Below are 25,796 nucleotides of genomic sequence, written 5' to 3'. Positions count from 1 at the left end.
ATCTATACCTCCTAGGTGGTAGTGACAATCGCGCCACTGCACTCCAGCCTGAGCAACAGAGTGAGAACCCTGTCTCAAAAAAAAAAAAAAAAAAAATCTAACTTGAAGGAAGGAGTATGTTTTAAATTCTGCTACCAAACATGCCTTATTTAGAGACCATAAATGACTACCAATTACTTGATTTACCCATTCGAAAAAAATTATCAAACACTCTGTTGAAGGGACCAAAGAGATTCATAGACTGGACTATATTGATGAGAGGAAAAAGAAGATAATTAACAGCAACCTATCCTTCTACTTTCACATAACTCCTATTTATCCTATCTGTTTTCTCTGTAATGCACTGGACTTAACTGCTGTCTACATTTCCTCCATCGAAGCCATTAATGTTTATGAGGGTTGAAATGGAAATATTATATATCATCTAGCTCTGCATGCAAGGTCTTACAATTTTCTGCTCTAATTTTATAAATTATAAGCAATAATTGATTATAAATGTCATCATCATATGATTGCAATGAAAAATTATCTTGAATCGATATGTGTTTTTAAACGGCTTTTAAAATTAGTGCTAAGAGTTCTATTAGCAAAACACCAATCTTAATTTCATATTACATTTTAGCCAGAAGTTGGAGCAAATACATCTTCAGATACAGATTAATATTTTGGCCATGTTAAAATTTTGTATATATTCCTGTACTAGTGGAAAGGATAGGATTAATTTACCCCAAAACACACATGCCTAAATTTTAAGCATACCATTATTTATATACTACATTCAACATTTATCATATGTATGTATGCATGTATATTAATGAACATTAAAGATAAGATCTGGGATATTAATTTATTTGATTTTTTATTTTGTTTCATTTTTCTAGTTGCCCAATATCCAGATTTGTCAATCAGGACATATTTATAGTGCATCTATTTTGACAAGGAGATATACTTGATATACTTATAAACGCTTAGAAGACCCTTCTTCATTATCTTCATCTATATTGCTTATTATTGATTTAGTACTTTTCCAGGTAATTTAGGGATGTGTGGCTCCCATGTGAAAGCTCTTAACATTTCTCTTCTCTAGCTCTAATTTACTTATTGATCCACCACTTTCCACCTTCTGCACTCCCAAAAGACAATGGAGACTTTCCAAAACTAATCATTAAACCTCAGGTTTCTATTCCATTTTACTTACTTCTTACTTATTATAAACTTTCCTATAGTATTTCACTCCTGCCTTGTACTTTCTCTCTTTTTTAAACAATGAAGATTTTTTTTTATCATGAAGCAGTCATCCTTGCTTCATCCTACTGCTTTGAGTAAGCACCTGCCCCAGTCAAACAACATTCTCCATTTAACAATTTTGACACTCAATTGTATTCCATTATAACTGACCTATTGTAGGCAAATAGCAAATGACCTCCTAATTTGTAAACTCAATAGCCTTTTCTCAAGTTTCTTATACTTGACACAGCACATATGCTTTTATATAATACTTTTTGTTCCTCAGACATTTCTAACATCCTATGTCTTCTCATAAATTGTAATCAATCCACCTATATTTTTTAAAGCTGTCATTCTTTTGTTTCTATACTTTCTTATTCATCAATCTGACATTCTTAGGAATTAGTGTTTTTTTTTTAAGATGGCAATAATGAGAATTAAAAAGAAAAAAAAAGTGAGCCTGAAAAAAGGGTGAGTTTGTAAAAACTTCTTGCTCTAAATTTAGAACTAAATAATAGTCTGAAGAATGTTATTTTCAAAACTCTTGTTTTAAAAAGTCAGAGAGGGACAGATGCAGTGGCTCATGCTGTTACCCCAGCCCCTTGGGAAGCTGAGGTTGGAGGATCACCTGACCCAAGGAGTTTGAGACCAGCCTGGGCAACATGGCAAAATCCTGTCTCTACAAAAAAATACGAAAAAATTAGCCAGGTGGTGGTGTGCACCTATAGTCTAAGCTAGTCAAGAGAGTAGGGAGAATTGCTTGAACCCAGGCCGAGCGGAGTTGAAGCTGCAGTGAGCCATAATCGTGCTACTGCTCTCCAGCCTGGGTGACAGTGTGAGACCCTTTGCCAAAAAAAAAAAAAAAAAAAAAAAAAAAGTAAGAAAGAAATTGATGTGCTAGATATGAGTTCCCCAAAAACATAAGCTTGAGTACACTTGATAGAGTAGATGAAAAGGCTATTAACAAAAATTAGTAATGATTATGACAATCATTCCAATGACTTTCTAGCTTTTCTAACTTCTCTGCCTTCCCTGATTGTTCTATTATTTCTCCAAAACCCTGAATTTAAGCATCTCCATCAACATAAGCCTTAGTTTCCACCCTGGTGATTAACTCATGCATGATAGATTCTCATGGCTTCCTTTACTATCAGGTCTTAATAGTGAAAATGACTGTCAAGTCTTAATAAATCTCTCTCTCAAAAGTTCCAGATTCTCATTCTCAATTGCATACCTTATTTATCTGTGTGCTCACCAGTGCCTGAAATTAATCACCTCCAAAACTAATTCCATTATTTAATCTATGTGGATCCCAATCTGACTTTTTTCTTGATACAATTGTTTCTTAGTTTTACTGCAGTACTTCCAGTCCTTCAAACTCAGAAGCTATTAGAATGCTATGAATTTCCTTCTCTTGGCCTATCTCAACCCATCAGTTGATGATTTCTTTAGCTTCTACCTTCATAATTAATCTTTCATTAAAACTGGCAAATCTTTTTATCCAGCCAAAATCTTACTGTCAGTTTTCCTTTCATACTGCAACACATCTTAACTGAGCACATGAACTTCACCATAATGTCTATTTGACCTGAACTGCATAGAGATTCTGAACTAATATTCCTAAAACTGAATTTCAATTACAGAATCTTGTGTAAGTCATCTTCCATCAACTTAAAAATATATGCTGCTATACAATGCCCCCATGTTCTAGACAAATATATGTATTATTCCTCCAATTTTACATGCGAAGTCCTTCCTTTATGCCTTTGCTAATTTTATCAATCTCTATTGTGCTGTCTTTTCATCTTGCCTTATTGAAATCACTATGGTTCAAGTACTAGTGTTTCTTTTTCATTCCATGATATGAACTCTCTCTATAAAACCCCACAGTACTTTCTTTGACCTCACTGGAAGTACCCATTATATGCTGCTTGTATTATTATTATCTGTATGATATTCTGCTGTAACCTCCCCTTTCTTGATTGTAAACTCATTGAGAAAAGAATCACGTGAAGTATAGAGCTCTCCATTAAGTAGGAGCTCAATAAATATTTGTTAAGTCATGTTAGCCAAACAAAGCTTTATCAAAAAATAAGATAATTTATTAAAATAATTCCTGACATACATGTTTTTGCTTTCTCAATATTTTGTGTACAAATCAGAAAAAAAAAATGTTGAATACAATAAAGTTGAACCATTCCATTTGCTTGCCTCACTATATGCATACATATAATGGGTAAGTAAACCCATAGGAACTAGCAAAGCATTTGTAAGTCATCAAGGAAAACATTACTGTATTCATACAGCTTTTTATCAGCTACTGAGGAGGCTCAAAACAAAGTGGCTCAAGAAGAGTCAGCCTTACCCTCCAGTGCAAACTTTAAATAGAGGAATACTGAGTAAATACTACCGATGTGTTCTATCAGCGGGAAACTGCTAATTAAAATAACTTACCTTATAACTAAGATAACCAAGTAATATTGTTTCAAACAGACTTATCAATGCCACTGAAACCTGAAAGATAAATTGTAACTTAATGAGAAAATGCAATACAATTAAATTATATATATTCTTGGCTATACTACTAACTTTATTTAAATATATTTGCATGTATACATATATGGGTATATAATAGGACTTATTAGGTGGCACTTCAACTTCTATACACAGATGACAGGCTGCTTGCCAGAGTTTGCTGTCTCCTGTACTACAGCTTAGCTTTCATACATTCTAATACTCCTTAGTAAACCATTTTTAGTTATTATTCAAAATGTAAAGGTGGTATTAAAATAGACTGGCTGAAGTTTACATGATATATAAAGAACAGGTCCTTTTATGTGTGTGTTTCATTTAAAAAAAATTTTTTAAATAGAAATGGGTTTTTGCAATGTTGTCCAGGCTGGTCTCAAGCCCCTGGGCTCAAGCAATCCACCTAACTCAGTATTCCTAAGTGCTGCGATTACAGGCGTGAGCCACCGTGCCCAGCTACGTGTGTGTGTTTCTAATACATAAAATCACACGTAACTGTCCACCACAGATAACCACTCTATCCCAGAAGCACGACCATCTGTACCAAAATCAGTATTTCTCTTCAGAAAATACAGAAAATGAAATAACACACACTTCAAGTTTAATAGTATATTCAATCTTATCACCCATGTCAAACAAAATAAAAAGGCTACATCTTTGCATACTAAATAAAATAGACCATACCACCACTTCAAAGTACTTTCAGATTTTATTTGAATGAATTTCATAACCAATTCCCCTTGTGCAGATAGAAGTGTTAGTACTATCTTCCTATGTATGCTTTTATCTTTTTCTGTATTCTCTATTGTATACACCATCTCTACTGTTAATTACCAAAAATATATTACTGTGCCACAAAAAGTAAGTAGAAAAAATAATAAAATTATTCTGTGTAAAGTACTCTACAACCTTAGGATAGATAAATATAATCAAATAAGCAAATATAAACAAAAAGTGACTCAGGTAAATATATATGTTTATAGATTTTTGACGTTTAAGACTATTTGAATGAGAATGGCAGATACCCTGGAGATTACATTTTTTCTTCTGTTGGGATAAAAATCTTTGAATTTAAAAGAATATTAAAACACAAGAACAATAAGAAAACAGATAAAATGCATAGCAGTGTAAGTAAAATATGTTCAGAAGTATGTGCAGTAGCCAGGCATTATTATGATAGAAAACGCAAATCTCTTTCATTTTCTCCATAAATCCTCTAAATCATAATTACTTATGCTTTTTTTGTAGAAGTACATAGCATTAGATGATCTCTAGAGCATTTTTAACATGTTACTCAAAGTGCTACTTAAAAATGAACATCGGCCGGGCGCAGTAGTTCACGTCTGTAATCCCAGCACTTTGGGAGACCGAGGTGGGTGGATCACAAGGTCAGGAGATCGAGACCATCCTGGCTAACACGGTGAAACCCCGTCTCTACTAAAAATACAAAAAAATTAGCCGGGCGCGGTGGCAGGCGCCTGTAGTCCCAGCTACTCAGGAGGCTGAGGCAGGAGAATGGCGTGAACCCAGGAGGCGGAGCGGAGATCGCGCCACTGCACTCCAGCCTGGGCGACAGAGAGAGACTCCGTCTCAAAAAAAAAAAAAAAAAAAAAGAGTATCGTTATTATTTTAAAATATCACTGTTTTAAAAAGCAATTTGAATGGATCAAAATATATTTGAAGATAATATATGGCTATTCATAAAACAATTTATTTTAAATGTGCACTTAATTGAAGGATAGCTCAGAGATTAAAATACTACATTTTAATGAACATTTCAATATTTTCAGAGTTATTTATAAATTAATATGATATTGCAACAAAAGTGAGAGTAAGGAAATGTAAAAAGCAACTTGACTTTAACAAAACTTAAAACACCCAGGCACAGTAAAAACTTGATTTCATGGTTATGATCACAGTGCACACATACTTAAAGTAATTCATTATCACATACAAATATACAGACTTCACAATCATCGTGACTTTGAAAGGCATGTGGAATGAGTGTAGAATGAAAGATATTGAAGACTTGGAAGAGTGAGAAGGTAGCAAGGGGGTGGATGATGAGAAATTGCCCAGTAAGTGTAACATACATTATTTGAGTGATGGATATAGTGAAAGGCTGGACTTTACCACTACTCAAAATAGCTAAGTAATAACATTGCACTTGTACCCCATAAATGTATACAATTTTATGAATAAATAAATAAACTATTTTAAAGATTGCTCCTAAACAGTGAGTCTTAAAGTCTTTCTCTTTCCTCCAGACTCCACTGTCTTCCAACCACCAATTCTTTCTGATGTTGGTGATTCTGTTCTTCTGATTAATTTGTAATTTTTAAAAGCAACAAAAAATAAAAAGGATCTGTAGGAAGTAAACAGAAGTAGAGGAGATAGAAACTTACAAAAAGTTTGCTGGGCATGAAATTCAGTAGAAAACAAAACAAAACAAAGAAGTAACGGAGACTCTAGGGAACACCTCAACAATATAAATCAGACATGTTGCGCTCTGTCATATTTTCTTAGCCTTTCTTAAAGACTCCTGTTACGCTGTGGCATACTTTTGGTTTTATTTACATGATTAATTGCTTAGGAACTAAGCTCTTACTATTGGTGATATGAGTCATTATTTCATTTGTTCATTCATTAAATAATTATTTATTGATAGTCTACCATATTCCAGACACTAAGAATACAAGGTAAAAAGCAAACACAGTTATAGGCTTTGATTAACTTTAAAGGAATCATATAACAGGAATACTTAATGTAGTTTGGGAAAACTTGTGGAGCCTTAAAGCAGTAGTTTACTTTGGTTTTCTCCAAACTCTCACAAGCTCTTTAAAATCTAATTCTGATCACGACGAAATCCTCCAGAGGTAGAATGCAGGGCTCAGACAAAAAAGAAAATAAAATGAAAATGTTAGTCCAAGATGTGCATGAAGATTAATCAGGCAGAAAGACAAACTCATTTTGAACATCAAAAGCTCTCCAATAGTACTTCTCTGTGAAATGTGAATAAACCCAGAGATATAGGGATAAAACAAAATTGTACATAACCTGTAAGCCCCACAAAGGTAGACTTCTGTTCACCCAAAAGATATGAGACCTATAAAAAGAATAATAATAAGTTAGTTTTTTAAAATGTGAAAAATCTATTCACTTTTAAAATTCAGTTAAAGTTGGAAATATTAAAAGAATGCTAGCATAAAAAAGACAAAATATCAAAATCAACATTTGAAAAAATGTTGTTGCCTTAGTTTTCTTTTTGCTAACATTCATTTCTATTCCAATAAAAACTTTATGAATTTCATTTTTTGTCACTGTTAAAAAATTAAAATATGTGACATTATTTAAAGAATGATATGGCAGGGCAGAATAACCTTAAACCCTTTACTGGATAATTCTACACTGAAAAGTCATTTAATAGTCTTCTATAAACTCTAAGATTTTCTTATTTGTAACAGGACATATGTATGTCCTGTATAAATACAACAGTATAAATAATCAGAAAAAAGTCAGTAACAGAGTATACAACACAATAATATTTCAGACTTGAAGTTTTATAAAATATTTAACATACCATGGAAAACAGTGTGACTGGGTTAACATACTGGGCAAGACAAGGAGTAATCATCTTTATTCCCTAAAAATAATATATTTTCTGATGATAAAAAGGCTTATGCTCTGGAAAGAACATCATAACACTTAATATCCCTCTAATTCTAATTTTCCACAATTTATAACGTAGTTGTGTCTACATCATTTAGTACACAGTTGATTCCAATGAGAGTTACTCACAGCAATATACCCTATTCAGGAAAAGATGAAAATAATTACATTTTCCTGAAGAGAGGCAGGTGAATGGTAGTTTTTCGCATTTCAGTAAATGGTGCCAAATCTCATTTTATTTGGCTACTCAAAACTTGAGCATCCTTTTAAATACTTTCTTCTCCTGCATCTGTAAATACTAAATTCACTAGCCATCAAACCTTTTCAGTCATTGCAACCAAATATCTGCAGAATTCATCTGCTTCTTTTCATGTCTACTACCACAATCACCTTTTCCAAGCCACTATTTTTCACAATTGGATGCTTGCAAAAACCTACCAGTGGGAACACTGCACTTCTTTTGCCTTCTACCATTTTTCTCCAAGTCGCAAATACACTGATTCTTTCAAAATGCGTTTTAGATCACATTACCCTATTCCCTATTGTGTATTGCCTTTGCACTTTCGCTAGAATAAAGATCAAAACAGTTGACACGGCATTCTTAGACTTATTCAAATGGACTCACTCGTTCCTTCTACAAGCCCTTTTTTACATTCTCTCCTCTCATCCTAGAAGTCTCAGCTCAACCCTCTGTGTTTCAGGGAAACCCTCTCTGAGGACTCCACTTGATAAACTTTGTCAACTAATCCCTTGGGCCATGTCACCCATCACACCTTTCCTGCCACTCATCTCAGTGGAAACTTTATATTTATTTGTATATGTGTTTCTTTAATGGCTGTCTCCTCGCAATTACAAGTTCCATAAGATAAAATAACTATCTAATTTACTGACCATTATAAACCCAATGCCTTGCTAAGTACATGCATATATTAAACTAGGCAACCAATGATCAATGATAAATGGTGACAATTAAGGCAAAGGTATAACTTATGGATCCGTTATCACTGTCTTTTCTAAAACACTTTTATATTCTAAGTAACATTTGAGAAATCAGACTACAACAAGGTGTGTCAGAGTGAAGAGGGATAGATGCCCAGTTTTGTTAAGTGGAAAAATTATGTGCCACAAAAGTTACTATATTGTCAAGTAGATAGCAATCTCTGGAAAAAATTATAAAATCAGTTGCTGAACAGAAGTGCGTATTTTCAAAGAAAATTGGTAATTAACACAGACTTATTAAAATCTGCTTGACTTTCATAATCGCCATTCTGACTGGCATGAGATGGTATCTCATTGTGATTTTGATTTGTATTTTTCCATTGATCAGGGATGTTGAGCTTTTTTTCATATGTTCATTGGCTGTGTAAATGTCTTTTTTTTGAGAATTGTATGTTCATAAACTTTGCCCACTTTTTGATGGGGTTGTTTGTTTTTTTCATGTAAATTTGTTTTAGTTCCTTGTAAATTATGGATATTAGACCTTTGCCAGATAGGTAGATTGAAAAAATTTCCTCCCATTCTGTAGGTTGCCTGATATTCACTCTGATTATAGTTTCTTTTGATGTGCACAAGCTCTTTAGTTTAATAAGATCCTATTTGTCAATTTTGGCTTTTGTTGCAATTACTTTTGGCATTTTTGTCATGAAGTCTTTGCCCATGCCTATGTCCTGAATGGTATTGCCTAGGTTTTCTTCTAGGGCCTTTCTGGTTTTGGGGTTTACATTTAAGTCTTTAATCCATCTTGAGTTAATTTTTGTATAAGGTGTAAAGAAAGGGTCCAGTTTCAGTTTTCTGCATATGGCTAGCCAGTTTTCCCAGCACCATTTATTGAATAGGAGATCCTTTTTAAAAAGTCAAGAAACAATAGATGCTGGAGAATTAGGAATGCTTTTACACTGTTGGTGAGAATGAAAATTAGTTCAACCATTGTCGAAAACAGTATGGCGATTCTTCAAGGAGCTAGAACCAGAAATACCATTTGACCCGGCAATCCCATTACTGGGTATATAACCAAAGGAGTATTAATCATTCTACTCTAAAGACACATGCACACTTATATTTATTGCAGCACTATTTACAATGGCAAAGTCATGGAACCAACCAGAATGCCTATCAATGATAGACTGGATAAAAAAATGTGGTACATATACATCATGGAATATTATGCAGTCGTAAAAAGGAATGAGATCAGGTCCTTTTCAGGGACATGGATGAAGGTGGAAGGCATCATCCTCAGCAAACTAACATAGGAACAGAAAACCAAGCACCACACGCTCTCACTCATAAGTAGACATTGAACAATGAGATCACATGGACACAAGGAGGGGAACAACACATACCAGGGCCTGTTGGGGATTGGGGGGCGAGGGGAAGGAACTTGGACAAAAATAATAATGAAGTTAGTTTAAGACTTTTACAGTGCCAGTGTAGCAGATTCGGTGAAATCAATACTTTTCTAAAGGGTCCAAAAGAAATAATTTTCTAATGTGTATATCTGAAATTTGTAATACAATCAGCTTCGTATTTTTAAAATTCCAAAAAAAATCTGCTTACATCAAACTAATGGCATTTTCTTTGCTCTGTGATATTGGTAGGCAATTGAAATGTCATAAAGAATTTAAATAAGAGTTTTAAAAAAGACATACTTATTTTCCAGGCCAGACTATGTCTTGTGAAATAGGCTTCAGAATCCATAAAAAAAAAAAATTCTACAAATCTCATACATAAATTTCAAAGAGATCTCCAATGGAAAGACATACTTTTACCAGTTTCCTTAACATTAAATTGGATAAATACATAGAAGGAAATGTATACATTTTGGTAAAAACTAGTGTTCAAACCCTCCTTCATAAAATGAACTTATCATAAAAAAAAGAATGTGGGATCTAATCTGCACATTCGTAGATAACCTCCAAAATGAGGAGTGAAACCAAAACTGACAGCCAAATTATAATTTCAAATAAAAACTTAATCTCATTGATAAAAAAACACTAGGAGGAAAGAAAACATGCACAATAATATTTATTTCAGTATTATTTATAGCAGGAGAGTAACTAGAATCTATCTGAATACCTAACAAGAAGAGAATTTAAGTAGCAGATGCATCATCATCAAGTAAAACAACAAAAACATTACAAATGAGGAAAAAGTCATTAAAATATTACTTTAGGTCATACCAGTATGTATATGTTATCTATATGTCTGTGTATAGAGAGAATTTGTAAATGAAATCTTTAAAAAATGCTAAAAGTATTTATTCTAGGTGTTGTGATCTCAGATAATTTTTACTTCCTTGCCATATATATCTATATTGTAATATGCATGAAACATTTTTAAATAATAAACAAATTTCCCTTTCCAAAATATAAAAAATTAAATAAAAAAATGCAAACCAAAACCCAAATATATATCATTCAGTTATTCTGAATTAGACTATCCTGTTGATAAAATTCATGTGTGAAGCATTATTATGAAAACTAAAGGAACCATACCAAACAATGGAAGGAAAAGCAAAAGTTAAATATAGGAACTTAATAATGTAGCCTCAGTCACTTTTCCCAGAACACTTATGAACTGTCTTAAAAGTAGGAAAATAGAGGGTAAAAATGTGAGAACAGCTTTGGCAGAGGAGGTGGGAGTCAGGAGGTGAATATGTTTAGCAGAAGAACAAAGCGTTTGAAAGTAATAGGGTTAACATGCAGGACATAATTCATATGAAAGGATATGTTGCTCACAAACCCAAGATGAACTCAAAGACTGATAGCTCCAAAAAAAAAAAAAAAACTAATATAAGCTTGTAATGTATTAACAAATAATAAATAAAACAGGAGGGTAAATTATACAACTCCCCTGACCATAATATACACTAAAATCTGAATACTAGATATGATACTAAGCCCACATTTCAAGAAGAACATAAAATATTTAATACACATCCAAAAACCAGGTGACAAAAATATGAAAGCATATGAGTCTTGCCAATATGTTAGAAAGACTTTTCAGTATTTGAATCCTTTCAAAACATTGGAAACATTTAATCCCAGGTTAGACAACCAACTATCAAGGATGTTACGGAGAAGACTGATAACTAAGTCTTTGAAAGAATGGACATTAAGGACCCTTCCACCGGACATAACGTTGGCTGTGACAGAGTTGGCTCTTTAATTAACATTCCTTCTCCCCCTTCCTTGGCATAGAGTCAAGTGCAAAAAAGTCACTCTTCAGTCAACTACATTTCTCAGTCTTTGTGTCAAGGTATGATGATATAACTGGTTCTCATGTGGGACCTGAGTATGAAGCACAAGCAAAAGTGATGTTTGTCATTTGCTGGCCAATAATTTTTAAAAACATATATGCCTTCTCCAAGCTCTCTTTCTCTTTCTGAAATCATGATGCAAAGATTCCGGTCTTAGGACAACACATAATCACAAAATGCAGGGGGCTTGTACGTATAATACCTACCATGTTATGGAGTGTGTGTGTGTGTGTGTGTGTGCACGCGTGTGTGTCTGTGTCTGTGTATGTTTGTGTATGTGAATCATTATATGGAGAAAAGGTTCACAATGACCAAAAACACCAGTATTAGACTCCAGTAAACAAAAAAATGCTTTTAAATTTTTGAGATTTGTTAGAGAACTTAGTCCTACTTCAATCTAAAAAATAATCAATATAGAAAAAAGAAGAAAAGGTCTGCATTAAAATGTTCATTCCTATGGATCATCAAATATTTAAGAGCTATTGTCAAAATTATATTTTCTTCCCTGAATAGTTGTTACCCTGAGGAAGAAATAATATTTAAAATTTGAATTTCACTTAAACACACCATTTGCTATATTAGGCGTTGATTTTAAATGGAATCCAAATACCATAAAATAGAAGAATGTTCATGTGCTTCTTACCTGTGTCTCTATCACTTGATGTTAAAAACTAATAATCATTTGAACAATTTTTAAAGTAGATACAGATGCATGAGTTTGGACACAGTGATGAACTGTAAGCATCAGCAGGCAATGAGTTAATGCTGACGGCTCATCTTTCAGTGTAATTTATAAACTACATGCTGCAGGTGTGCTTCCTTTCCTAACATCTTTAAATCATTTACTACACATTGTGTGTACATCACAGTTTGCCATTCACACATCATATATTAACAATAAAATTCTTTTCATATTATTCAGTTTTCCCATATTATAATGTTTTCATATCAGTTTTGATTCCTGAAAGGGATTTAAAAATAAAGCAAAGCAGCAGAAAATATCTGCAGACTTATCATGTCAGAAGCTCTAATTAAATAAATCTCTTTGCTTAATTAGCCTCATTATTTTAAAATAGAGCCTGCACCCATAAAGGCGACTTCTGTTTTTCATTAACCAATACTGCAATGACAATGGGAACTAAACAGAACATTGTATTCAAAATGGAACCATAAATATTTTTTAATTACTGTAATCTGATTTTTCAAATGTATATCCTCTACAATTATGGCCAAATATTCTTAGTGATATTACATAGAAGTTAATTGTAGGAAACTTTGTTCCTCTTAATGTTTCCAAGTAATATAATTTTACTCTGCTAACACCCACCAAATGCCCTTTTACCCTTAGAAGGATTCCATCATGCCTCATTTTATGATTTTCAGGTCTCGCTAGTGTACTTTTTATTTGTAAATCACCACATTTTAAAAATAATTCTGATATGATTGTAGAATAATTTGTTACATGAACCATTTTATTAACACTGACATCTCCAGGCAGTAGTCCTCAATCATTTTTATTGTGCAACACACTATCAATAAAATTGCTGAGCATCATTTCATTAATTCAGCAGTATTCACTGACCTACCAAGTCCTACGCTTAGTGTGAGAGCTACAGAGGAAAACACGGCATGGTTCTTGCCCTTGGTGAGCATATAGAAAGGACTGTTAAGTGAATGGTAAAATCAAGGGCAATGCTTTGGCTGTTGTGAGAGAAGTATGTGGGAGAGCACCCAGAAGATACTCCTAAGCCAGAGTGGAATTGGGCTACAAGGCACAATACCCATAAGGATTTTAGATTAACTGTTATCCAAAAAGTTGTTTTCCTGAAGGCCCTGGAGTCCAGAAGCAAGTCAAAATTGTGGGTTGTGAGGGGCAGGAAACCTAATTTCCCAGAAGAGGGAGAAGAATGTTCAAAGGCCCAGAGGAAGGGAGATCAAAGGTGCATAAGCTACTTCAAGTAGTTCAGCATAGCTGGAGTAGGGGGCTGATGAGGTGGAGCAGGCAAAAGTTAGATGATTAAGGAACTTCTTTTACTCATGTATCCATTCATTCATTTAACAAATAACTATTGTTTGCCACCTTGTGCCAGGCTCTGGGGATTCAGGCAATGATCCCTGCTGTCATGGAATATCCTCTCTAGTATTCATGGAATACCACAGAAAACAAAATAAATGAGTAAAATTAGGTAGAATACGTAAAAGAGAAACAGGCTCTAGAGAAAAAAAAGAAAAAGAAGAAAACTATTAAGGGAGTCTTATGAGGAGATTACAATGTTAAATAGGAAGCTTCATATTATCTGAGGAAGTGTGCCTTATGTTATCTGAAGGAAGAGAATCCTGGACACAAAGAAACGCCCCTATGAAGGACCTAAGCTGGGTGTGTCTGGTATGATCAAGAACAGAGCGAGGCCAATGTGGCTGGACCAGACAGAATGGGTGTGGGATGAGTAGTGGGTAGTGAAGTTATAAAGCCATGGTAAGTACTTCGGCAATCAGAGCAGAGTCGTATCAAGATGTGACTTATATTTTACAGAAATAGCTTCTACATTAAGAATCTATCAAAAGGGAACAAAGGTTCAATTAGCGGGATTAATTAATTAGGAAGCTATTGCAGCACTCCAGGTGTGAGAAGGTGGCTTGTACAAGCATGGTGACATTGAGAAGTGATTGTGTGCCAGGTTTATCTTGAAAGTAGAAATGATAGAATTTTCTAGGGCGTTTGTATATGCTGCAGAAAAGTAAAGAATGGATTCTAAAGCTTTTGGTCCAAGCAACTTTTAGGATGTAATTGTTATCCGCTGAAATGCGGAAGGCTGTGAGTAGAGCAGGGTTTGGGGGAAGGATAGAGTTTTCGTTCATTGAGATGTGGAAGAGCACTGAAAAAGCTAATTGGAACACGGTGAGTCTGAAATGTCTGGACATCAAAGTACTAAAGTTAAATATGCAGTTGGAATTTGGGAGAATAGGAACACGCTGATTTCCTGTGGCCACTGCTTAAACAGAGATAAAAAGCATGATAAGATTAGTCCTGAGGGTCTCAAAGCAGAGTGGCAAATATGAGAAAACCTCTATTTCTTCATATATAAGGTGAGAATAATAAGACGAAATATATACCGAAAAATAACACATATAAGAAAACTAGTCTAATGACAGAAATAGCAGGAACTCCAAAATAAACAATCTTTTCACAGATTAAAAGTTCCCTAAGGGTACTGAATGTTCCTATGCATCTCTACATCTTTGCTAATAGCAATGTGACTGGTACATGCTAAGTAATAAAGATACAGTGAAATATTCATATCTCATTAAATAGTTTTATAAAGAATTATCATAGATTATTAAATAAAACTTCACTTATTAATCTTTAACATTAAATAAATACAAACCTTTAAACAAATACAGAATCATTTTTACTACCTAAACAAGCTGAGGGGTAACCAATTCATTTAAATGCATATTATGAGCTCACTTTCCATTTTACTTTGATCATTTCATTTTTTAATTTTCTTAGGGCAGACTTGCACATGAAGAAATAATTGTACAGATGTTAGTCATCAAATTAAGTTTTCAGCTTTGAAAATCATTGTAAATTTAGTAGGCTTGACAAGGGTCCAGGATGATGACTAGATAAATATTATGCATACAATTACACACCAGTACCTTTTCCTACTGTTTCTAGCAAAAGGCAGAGCCTAAAAAGGAAAATCCACAAATGACTAGAAATATAATTTAATAAGAGCAACACAATTATGAGCACAAAATAAGTCAAGTTAATACATCAATGTCATTTAACTCAAATAAGATGAAGAACTGCACAGGTTAAAACTGAGTCTTGAGATAGTTATCCTTCCCAATATATGATGGAGTGTTTCCACTGAAGGTTAATAACTACTTATTATTATGAAAATATAAAGCTGTCATGCAGTAGAGTAAATCTTTTGGGAATATCTGAAAATCAAGAACAAAAATGCATTTGGGTCTTTAAAGAGACTTACCCATTTTAAAACAAAAACTACTTAATGCACTTTGGCTAGCAATAAAATTTTATGCCTAACAGTCCAATATTAGCATCAGACAAACAGAAAAATAATAAAAGATACTTACAAAGAACCTACAAGAATTATGTAGTGCCTGTAAATCAGATCAATTTTATTTGTGACAAACACCTAAAATGCCCTTAAAAATTAAGCTCTATACAACATGCTTTAAATTTAGAATGTGATACAACTAAAAATAATCAAAATAATATTGTTGAAGGTCAGAAAAAGGTACCTTACCATTCATTTCCTTGTGAAGGGTTTTCTAGTAGTACTCGGATTATGTATAATAAGCAGCTTAGTAATTTGAGAGAAAAATTGAACAGGCGTATCCTTAGACCTTTAAACAAATGATAAAAGTTTGATTTTTATTTGAACTTAGTTCACAAAAGACTAAAAAGAATTGTCAAAAATATCAACTTTAAATACAGCACTTAAATTGTATTTAGAAGCTACACTACTATAATTGTCTAAACTCTCTGAAGTTCTTGGTGGCTGAATTTTAATTACCTGAATATTGAAACAAAAAGCGAGTTTGACAGAATGCTTGAACTGCAAATGAGAGTGCATATTTTATAAAAAGACTAAATCTGGATTTGAACATTCAGAAGCCACAAAATTTGTGTCCAATCGAGGTTGATTAAAGTATGTTTATAAGTTTAAGCATTTTATATATCCATAAATTTTGGGATAAAGTTTGGCTAGAAAATCTAGCTGCTTACAAATTCACAAGCCAAGTTATAAAACTTATACCTTCACAGAATCTTGTAGATTTGATTATAAAGAAATTAATTATATTTGTATGGTTCTATGTTGTATATTTAATAACTGTATAATTATAAGACATACCAATTATATACTTATATATATTATTTATTCATTATATAATAATATATATTATATAAGTATAGAGAAATCTTAATAGCATACACTGAGAAACACACATACGATCAATCTCTCCATTTCTGTCACATACACACACACACGTTTAAAGTTCAATAAATTAAATTCTATTTTTAACTATTTAAAATACCCATGAAATCTTAAACTTTTGTGGGAATTAAAACTGCCATGTATGTATCTTCTAAACTGTGTAGGTCACAATTATGCAGCCTGTAATATTCAATGATGATGAAGAGTATTTAAGATTAAGCAAAATATACAAGAAGTCTGATTAATATGAGCATTATCTTTCCTGTAATTACCTTGTGATATCTGATTCATGCATTATGAATAAAATTTTGATAAAGGCCTTCCTATAATTATTACTTAATAAAATCTAGAAATGAAATGTCACTTTTTTTGTCCTACTCTGCTGTTGTGAGTGTACTTGTGGTAACAGTTCTTACCAGTAAAAAGGTTAATGCTTATCATTTGTGAAATTTTTCCTAGCTTTTCCAATTAAAATGCTGAATACCTTTTATGGGTTCACTTCCTTAAAGAATCTTTCAAATTATTAATGAAATTGTGCTGGTTTTATAGAAATGGGCCTCCTCAAATAACTGCTTAGTTGCAGCTGACTATGGGTGAAGTATTCAAACAATGCATCCACCTTTTTTGGCCTGGAAAGATAGGACTGTTAGTACTGAAATAAGGGAAACTATTCAGATGATGTGACCCCTTTAGGTAATATCTATTTATGGAGCTTCCTTGGATATTCTGAACAACCATGTTAGAAAAGCATTAGTTACTAACAGTCTTAACCTTGAGGCCAGCCTGTCATTAAGACTATCTGAGCAGTATAACTTAAATATTGAAATATTCCATATCATCAGTATTTGGATAACTTCCCACAAGTCAAGCTTCTCTCTTTGAATCCTACCTACAGAGGCACAACTTAATTTCGACAAGAGGATTTGGAGGTCAAAATTCACAGAGCTTAACGTCTATACCAACTAATACAGGCCTCTCCATTCCTTGTGACATTTTAAGCAATGACCATGAAAAAAAATTGCATATTGGTTTATTACATATGGCTTTTTAAACATATATGGCATTGTGGGAAGCAACAAGCATCAGCGGCACTCCTAACCTTGAATAGGCTCAGAAGGACAGTTACTATGCCAATTTTGTATTCTTGAAGTTCTACTTTGTTACTTTCTTACATTTGTCTGATGATAAGAATCACTGGGATGTTAAACACTTCCTGGCTCAAAATCTCTAGGCTAAGAAAGATAGGAATCTGTATATTTCAGTGCAACCTAGATGTTTCTTATTATTTGGAATGATTAGGAAATATTAAACGTTCCTTTCCCTAAATCAGACAATTGTTTCCCATTGTGGTCTGTCAGAGCTTTTTGAAAATACGATATTTAGAGTTAAAACGGAAGGACCCTCATTTAAATTATTTTCCTCAATGTTTATACTAATCCAGGTAGTCCACTCAGAAGTCTACTTATTAACATGGAATTTGGAGAATTGAAGATGTTCAAGAGGCATTAATATCACTATATGCAGAGCCTATACTTTTCTAAAATGTTACCACCTGCTGGAAAAAATAACCAATTTTATTCCTCTACCACCTGCTGGAAAAAATAACCAATTTTATTCCTCTATCTAAAAAGTATTTTGCAAAAGATCACACAGTTGAAATATTTTGAAGTCAATATATGTATGAACAGAGAGGGGAATGAAATGAATAACTTACTTGATCTCTGGTTTTTTATGAAAAATAATTTTAGTCTTTCTTTAAATGTATTTTCATTCATATAGAATTCAACTTGTACCCTGCAAACAGAAAATAAAAACATGTAAATGTATGTAAGCAATCATATCTTTATTTTCATGAAGATCAACAAATATAAATTGATCTGTAGTTCTCTAATTAACTTAAAGAATAATATATTTTTGAAATAAATTATTTGATTTAATGCATTATATATTTTAGTAAATTCCCTGCCATGGAAAATGAGAACTGAGTAAAGTACTGATTTAGAGAGAAGCAATTATTTTCTACTTTTAAAGATAGAATCATTTTAAATATTATACACAGTCAATTCAATTATTTGTATTAATGAACGTAATGAGTGGCATGGATTATTCAAAACAGCAATAATGCAAAAGTCTTTAATATGTGTGTTTGAAATGGGTTTGAATCAGTGCTTTCCCCATTTTTTTCCCTGCTGTAAGAATTAACTGACGTTTGAAAAATTCAGTTTGGACACCACCACGCCAGATCTACTTATTCAGAATTTTAAAGGGCAGGGCCTAATAATCAATTCTTCACTACACCTAGAGCCTATTTAGGACACCATACTCTGTAACACTTTACCTTCCTACTTATGGATCAACCAAGAAGTAGCAGTGGCAAATAGAACTGTTAAGGTTACCACAGGTAGATTATAAAGCAAACAACTCAATTAATAGACTGCATATTATATATTTGATCCACTATACAATAATATCAACAGTCTAAAATAATAGCAGTACTTTAATAAATACTCTAAGTTCTAGCAAACAGTCTCCCTTTGAGAAGGCACAATTAATATTTTCAAAATACTAGGTGAAAAGAGAAATCTTGTTCAGTGCAAGGTAACTTGTAAATATAATACTCAATTTCCTTAATCAGTCTCAAATATATTATGAGTTAGAATTTCAAAAACAGCTAAGAATGGATTTTAATGTTTACACAAAAACAAATATTTAATTTCATTTTTCCTAATATGGTAACATTTTGAAAATGTAATTCATGTAAGCCAGATAAGATTTGGGGGTCTTTTTTTCAGGGGGGAGATTTTTGGTTTTGTTTTTTTTGCAAGAGTAGATACCTTAGAGAAAACTGGGAGAAAAAAAACACCTGACATTACAAAGCTGCTCATGCATTTGAGAAATATTTCACTACTATATTATCTCATAAACTCTCTACTACCCTGCTTATTCAAGGAAAACCATGAATAGTTTAAAAGCAGTTTCTTGTGTCACAAAAGCAACAGGGCATTTTTTTTTTATTTTACTATACTTTAAGTTCTGAGATACATGTGCAGAACGTGCAGGTTTGTTACATGGGTATACACGTGCCATGTGTATGGTTTGCTGCATCCCTCAATCTGTCATCTACATTAGTTATTTCTCCTAATGCTATCCCTTCCCCAGGCCCCAGTGTGTGATGTTCCCAACAGGGCATTTTTAAAATTAATTACGAATTAAGCTCTATGTGTTGTATCTTCTAAAATACTTGAATGTTCTTTTATATCTTCTCTCTAAAGAATATATTTCTATTTTTATTTCCTCCTTATCATATTCTGACTTACTTTGTTTTTTCTTCACCTTATATATTAAATGAAATTGTTTTAAAGTAAGCAAGATTCTCTTTAGTTGATAACTTCTCCAGACTAGAAGTTGGAGAAGTTCTTTAGAAGTTCTAAAGAAGCCACTAAAATGGCAATGATATCTTTTAGCAGAACATTTCCATCTGTACGCCCATGTACATGCGCACATCCTACAAATCTACATACATATACACACTACAAAAGTCCATGCACACACATACAGAAACAAAACTTCATCGGTGTCTTGGAAATGCATTATTGGATCTGTTTCCCTGTTTATCAAATGAAAAGTCAGTTCATTTTAAATATAGTAACTGTAAATGGTGAGATAAAGCTAAATTAGTTGAAATTTGTTATGGCTACCTAAGCAAATTTGAGAGGACATACGGCTATTCCACACATAATTCAGCAAAGGCCATGCAGATTTGCTTCCCAGAATTACCAAATTTATAAGAATGAGTCCATTTTTCAGATAATATTGGAGTTCAGTACTGGGTATGTAACAGAGGCGACTTTTTTTGTTGTTTTTTTGTGAGGGAGTCTGGCTCTGTGGCCCAGGCTGGAGTGCAGTGGCGGGATCTCAGCTCAGTGTAAGCTCCACCTCCCGGGTTCACGCCGTTCTTCTCCTCAGCCTCTCCGGTAGCTGGGACTACAGGCGCCCGCCACCACCGCGTGTTAGTCAATTTCCTGACCTCGTGATCCGCCCGCCTCAGCCTCCCAAAGTGCTGGGATTACAAGTGCAGAGGAGCATTTTTTAACTAAAATGAGATCATCTAAAGCCTTAACAAAAATAATGAGGAATCTGGAAAACATATCACATATGGAAAGGTAGAAGAAACTAGAAAGAATTCATAATTATGAAGAGTTAGGAGTCACAGTTGTCTTTAAATATTTCAGTTACCAACATTATTAAAATAGAATGACACGTGATTCTCTATTAAATAGAACTAATATTAGATAAATACACGAATTATGAATGAGAATTATCCAACTTTGAAATGGCCATCAATGTGGAGAGCTCGCCAATGCCTATAAATGTGCCAAAGGCTGGACAACAGCATGCGAGCCACTGGCTTTTTTTTTCCTGAGAGCAAAGGCAATTTTGCATGGTGTGAAGTCTCTCATTAAATAATTTCTTAATCCCAATTTAATTATCAAATTATGTGAAGTAAAACTCTTAATGAATCTGGCGATCTCTCTGAGTCAATATAATCATTGAAAAACATGGATTATATTAAAACATGAAATTATACAACTTTTAGAGTTGTATAATTTCATGTTTTAATATAATCCATGTTTTTCATAAACCTGAGAAAAACAAGAAATGGGGAAAGGATTCCCTGTTTAATAAATGGTGCTGGGAAAACTGGCTAGCCATATGTAGAAAGCTGAAACTGGATCCCTTCCTTACACCTTATACAAAAATCAATTCAAGATGGATTAAAGACTTAAATGTTAGACCTGAAACCATAAAAACCCTAGAAGAAAACCTAGGCATTACCATTCAGGACATAGGCATGGGCAAGGACTTCATGTCTAAAACACCAAAAGCAATGGCAACAAAATCCAAAATTGACAAATGGGATCTAATTAAACTCAAGAGCTTCTGCACAGCAAAAGAAACTACCATCAGAGTGAACAGGCAACCTACAAAATGGGAGAAAATTTTCGCAACCTACTCATCTGACAAAGGGCTAATATCCAGAATCTACAATGAACTCCAACAAATTTACAAGAAAAAAACAAACAACCCCATCAAAAAGTGGGCGAAGGACATGAACAGACACTTCTCAAAAGAAGACATTTATGCAGCCAAAAAACACATGAAAAAATGCTCACGGTCACTGGCCATCAGAGAAATGCAAATCAAAACCACAATGAGATACCATCTCACAGCAGTTAGAATGGCAATCATTAAAAAGTCAGGAAACAACAGGTGCTGGAGAGGATGTGGAGAAATGGGAACACTTTTACACTGTTGGTGGGATTGTAAACTAGTTCAACCCTTGTGGAAGTCAGTGTGGCGATTCCTCAGGGATCTAGAACTAGAAATTCCATTCGACCCAGCCATCCCATTACTGGGTATATACCCAAAGCACTATAAATCATGCTGCTGTAAAGACACATGCACACGTATGTTTATTGCCGCATTATTCACAATAGCAAAGACTTGGAACCAACCCAAATGTCCAACAATGATAGACTGGATTAAGAAAACGTGGCACATATACACCATGGAATACTATGCAGCCATAAAAAATGATGAGTTCATGTCCTTTGTAGGGACATGGATGAAATTGGAAATCATCATTCTCAGTAAACTATCGCAAGAACAAAAAACCAAACACCGCATATTCTCACTCATAGGTGGGAATTGAACAATGAGAACACATGGACACAGGAAGGGGAACATCACACTTCGGGGACTGTTGTGGGGTGGGGGGAGGGGGGAGGGATAGCATTGAGAGATATACCTAATGCTAGATGACGAGTTGGTGGGTGCAGTGCACTAGCATGGCACATGTATACATATGTAACTTACCTGCACATTGCACACATGTACCATAAAACCTAAAGTATAATAATAATAATAATAATAATAATAATAAAAAATAAGATTTAATGACAAGTATAAACAGTAACACACGTAAAGTGTGTAGCATAGTGCTTGACATACAGTAAGTATGCAAACTAGAAACTATTGTCATCTTTAATCAATATATGTCATTTTTCCTCTGAGATGGGTATATTTTAAAAAATCCTCAATAGGGCATTGACTGGTAACAGTTCATTGTATTGCCTTTCTTGGAATATTTGCATTTTAATAAAATTAGTTTGATGCCATGAGAAAAAAAAAAAAAAAAGAAATTATACAACTTTTTTTTAAAGCCAAAAGGCAAGCAAAATGTTTTTTGACACAAGACTTATATTGGGCACAAAAAATGTCCTTTAGGCTTACTGGTTACGGTATAAAGTAGAGCTTTTTTTTTTTTTTAATTTGATTTAATGATAACTCTTCCCAGCAGCAAGGCATGTTAGTGATAGCGTGTACTTTTGAGACCTTCCTCAGCACCAAACAGTTTTTTAGCACCCAGGTATTTAGTTGAGTTTAGTGTTTACCCTTCCCAATGTTTTTCATGATTTAACTTATTTTAAACATAATCTCACTGCTTCCTTTTTCAAGTTTAAACTGGTTTCATCTCCTCCCTCCATTCCTTCCTCCCTCCTTTCCTTCCTTTAATCTTGCCTCCCTCTCTTCCTTCTTTTCTTCTGACCTCCCTACCTCCATCTAACTTTACCTGAATTTACTTACATCTAGTAGACTATGTTAGTGTAATCTTTCATGTACTCTTACACTAAGTTAGTGTACTCTTTCTGGACCTTCCCCAGAACCACAGAGTTTTGATTTATGGCAAATCTGCTCTCATCACTTTTTAAGATGTCATTTTTGTCAAAGGCTTATACAAAAGCTAAAATTTAAGGTAATTTTGTTACATTTATTCGAACACCATAATAGCAATTTTATTTGATTTAAAAAGATACTGGAATTCCAATCATTATTAGGTGGTATCTTCTATTGAAATATGTTCTTACTATTTAATAGTCATTTTTATGTTGATCAACAACATTTTATTTGGGTAGATGCTATATATTCTTTGTAACACTTATTTCTGGCTATTTTATAATTTTCGTTGCTTTTTAAAACTGTTTTGTTCCAATCTTTAACTTTTTGGTTTTGATATTGGAAATGGCTACCATGTTGACCTCTCTTACATGTGATTTTTTTTTCACATTTATTTATTTATTTTTTCCATTCCTTTAATTATTTATTTATTTATTTATTTATTATTATTATACTCTAGGTTTTAGGGTACACGTGCGCAATGTGCAGGTTAGTTACATATGTATACATGTGCCATGCTGGTGCGCTGCACCCACTAACTCGTCATCTAGCATTAGGTATAAGGACATGAACAGACACTTCTCAAAAAAAGACATTTATGCAGCCAAAAAACACATGAAAAAATGCTCACCATCACTGGCCATCAGAGAAATGCAAATCAAAACCACAATGAGATACCATCTCACACCAGTTAGAATGGCAATCATTAAAAAGTCAGGAAACAACAGGTGCTGGAGAGGATGTGGAGAAATGGGAACACTTTTACACTGTTGGTGGGACTGTAAACTATTTCAACCATTGTGGAAGTCAGTGTGGCGATTCCTCAGGTATCTAGAACTAGAAATACCATTTGACCCAGCCATCCCATTACTGGGTATATACCCAAAAGACTATAAATCATGCTGCTATAAAGACACATGCACACGTATGTTTTTTCACATTTATTACGTTTGCTAGACAGACAGTTATGGACATGTTCTTTAATATTTCTACAGTAAGACCTCACTTAATGTCATCCATAGCTTCTTTGCGACTTTAAGAGAAATGATAGATAGGCCAGGCGTGGTGGCTCACACCTCTAATCCCAGCACTTTGGGAGGCCGAGGCAGGCAGATCACGAGGTCAGGAGATCGAGACCATCCTGGCTAACATGGTGAAACCCTGGCTCTACCAAAATACAAAAAATTAGCCGGGCATGGTGGTGGGCACCTGTAGTCCAAGCTACTCGGGAGGCTGCGGAAGGAGAATGGCATGAACCTGAGAGGCGGAGGTTGCAGTGAGCCGAGATCGTGCCACTGCACTCCAGCCTGGGCGACAGAGTGAGACTCTGTCTCAAAACAAAACAAAAAAAAAGAAATGATAGATAACAAATCCAATTTTACCATAGGCTAATTGATGTAAACAAGAGTTAGGTTTCTACTGGCCACAAAAATGTCACCAAACTTCTAAATAAAGACCAAAATACTTTTGATATTAAACATTGAAATAAATATGAGCTATACATACATTCAAGAAAGATTAGTGAAAACAAGCAAGGTTATGTACCCACTTGTTCCAGTTCAGGGTGGTAGGTGGCCAGAGCCCATCCTAGCAGCTCAAGGGGACAGGCAGGATCCCACCTGGACAGGACGCCATCACATTGCAAGACACACTCAAACATCAATACTCATGCTACGATCATTTAGACACACGAATTCACCTAACTTGCACATGTTTGGCATATGGAAGGAAACTGCAGTAACTGAAGAAAACCCACACGGACATGGACAGAATGTGCAAACTCCACACAGACAGTCACCCCAATCAGGAATAGATTTTTTTTCTCAACAATGTTATAACAAAACAATGTTGAATTAAATGGCATTATTTGAGGAACTACTGTGTTTGCATTTCATTGTTTATGCCCTACTACATTGACCAGCACTTTTGGGGGGAAAAAAGTCAAATAATTGTGGCGTCCCTTTCTTATAAGAGGATGCCTCTAGTGTTTTAGCAGTAATTAATTACACTTGGCCCTTTGTATCCGTTAAGTTCCACATCTATGTATTCAACTAGTTGCGGATAGGAAATATTTGGGAAGAACAAAAAACAACATCTGTACTAAACATGTACAGACTTGTTTTTCTTGTCATTATTCCCTAGGCAATACAATATAACAACTATTTACATAACTTTCATGTTTTATTAGGTATTTAGTAGTACTTAGGTACTACTAAGTGCTATTTCCCTCCTAATTTTCCTAATGATACAGACCTGTTTTTCTTGTCATTATTCCTTAGGCAATACAGTATAGCAACTATTCACATAACTTTTATATTTTATTAGGTATTATAAGTAATCTAGAGATAATTTAAAGTATAATGGAGGCTGTACATAGATTATTATGCAAATCTTATGCCATTTTATAT

General features: G+C 33.9%; 1 protein-coding gene across 7 annotated transcripts in view; it reads right to left on the bottom strand.

The window, feature by feature from the left end:
* The window catches only part of KCNT2 (potassium sodium-activated channel subfamily T member 2), a 392,642-nt gene that overhangs the window by 256,537 nt on the left and 110,309 nt on the right, over positions 1-25,796 (bottom strand). For all 7 annotated transcript variants that reach the window (XM_063647669.1, XM_063647672.1, XM_054449259.2 and 4 more), the window contains exons 2-5: positions 18,365-18,444; positions 15,958-16,057; positions 6,814-6,862; positions 3,682-3,741 (exon numbers count right to left, since the gene is read on the bottom strand). In XM_063647669.1, the coding sequence (XP_063503739.1) occupies positions 3,682-3,741; positions 6,814-6,862; positions 15,958-16,057; positions 18,365-18,444 (289 nt within the window). The remainder of the gene's footprint in view (positions 1-3,681; positions 3,742-6,813; positions 6,863-15,957; positions 16,058-18,364; positions 18,445-25,796) is intronic.

Source organism: Pongo pygmaeus, chromosome 1, assembly GCF_028885625.2.
Source record: "Pongo pygmaeus isolate AG05252 chromosome 1, NHGRI_mPonPyg2-v2.0_pri, whole genome shotgun sequence".
Taxonomy (NCBI): domain Eukaryota; kingdom Metazoa; phylum Chordata; class Mammalia; order Primates; family Hominidae; genus Pongo; species Pongo pygmaeus.
This window is presented reverse-complemented; position numbering and strand designations above follow the sequence as displayed.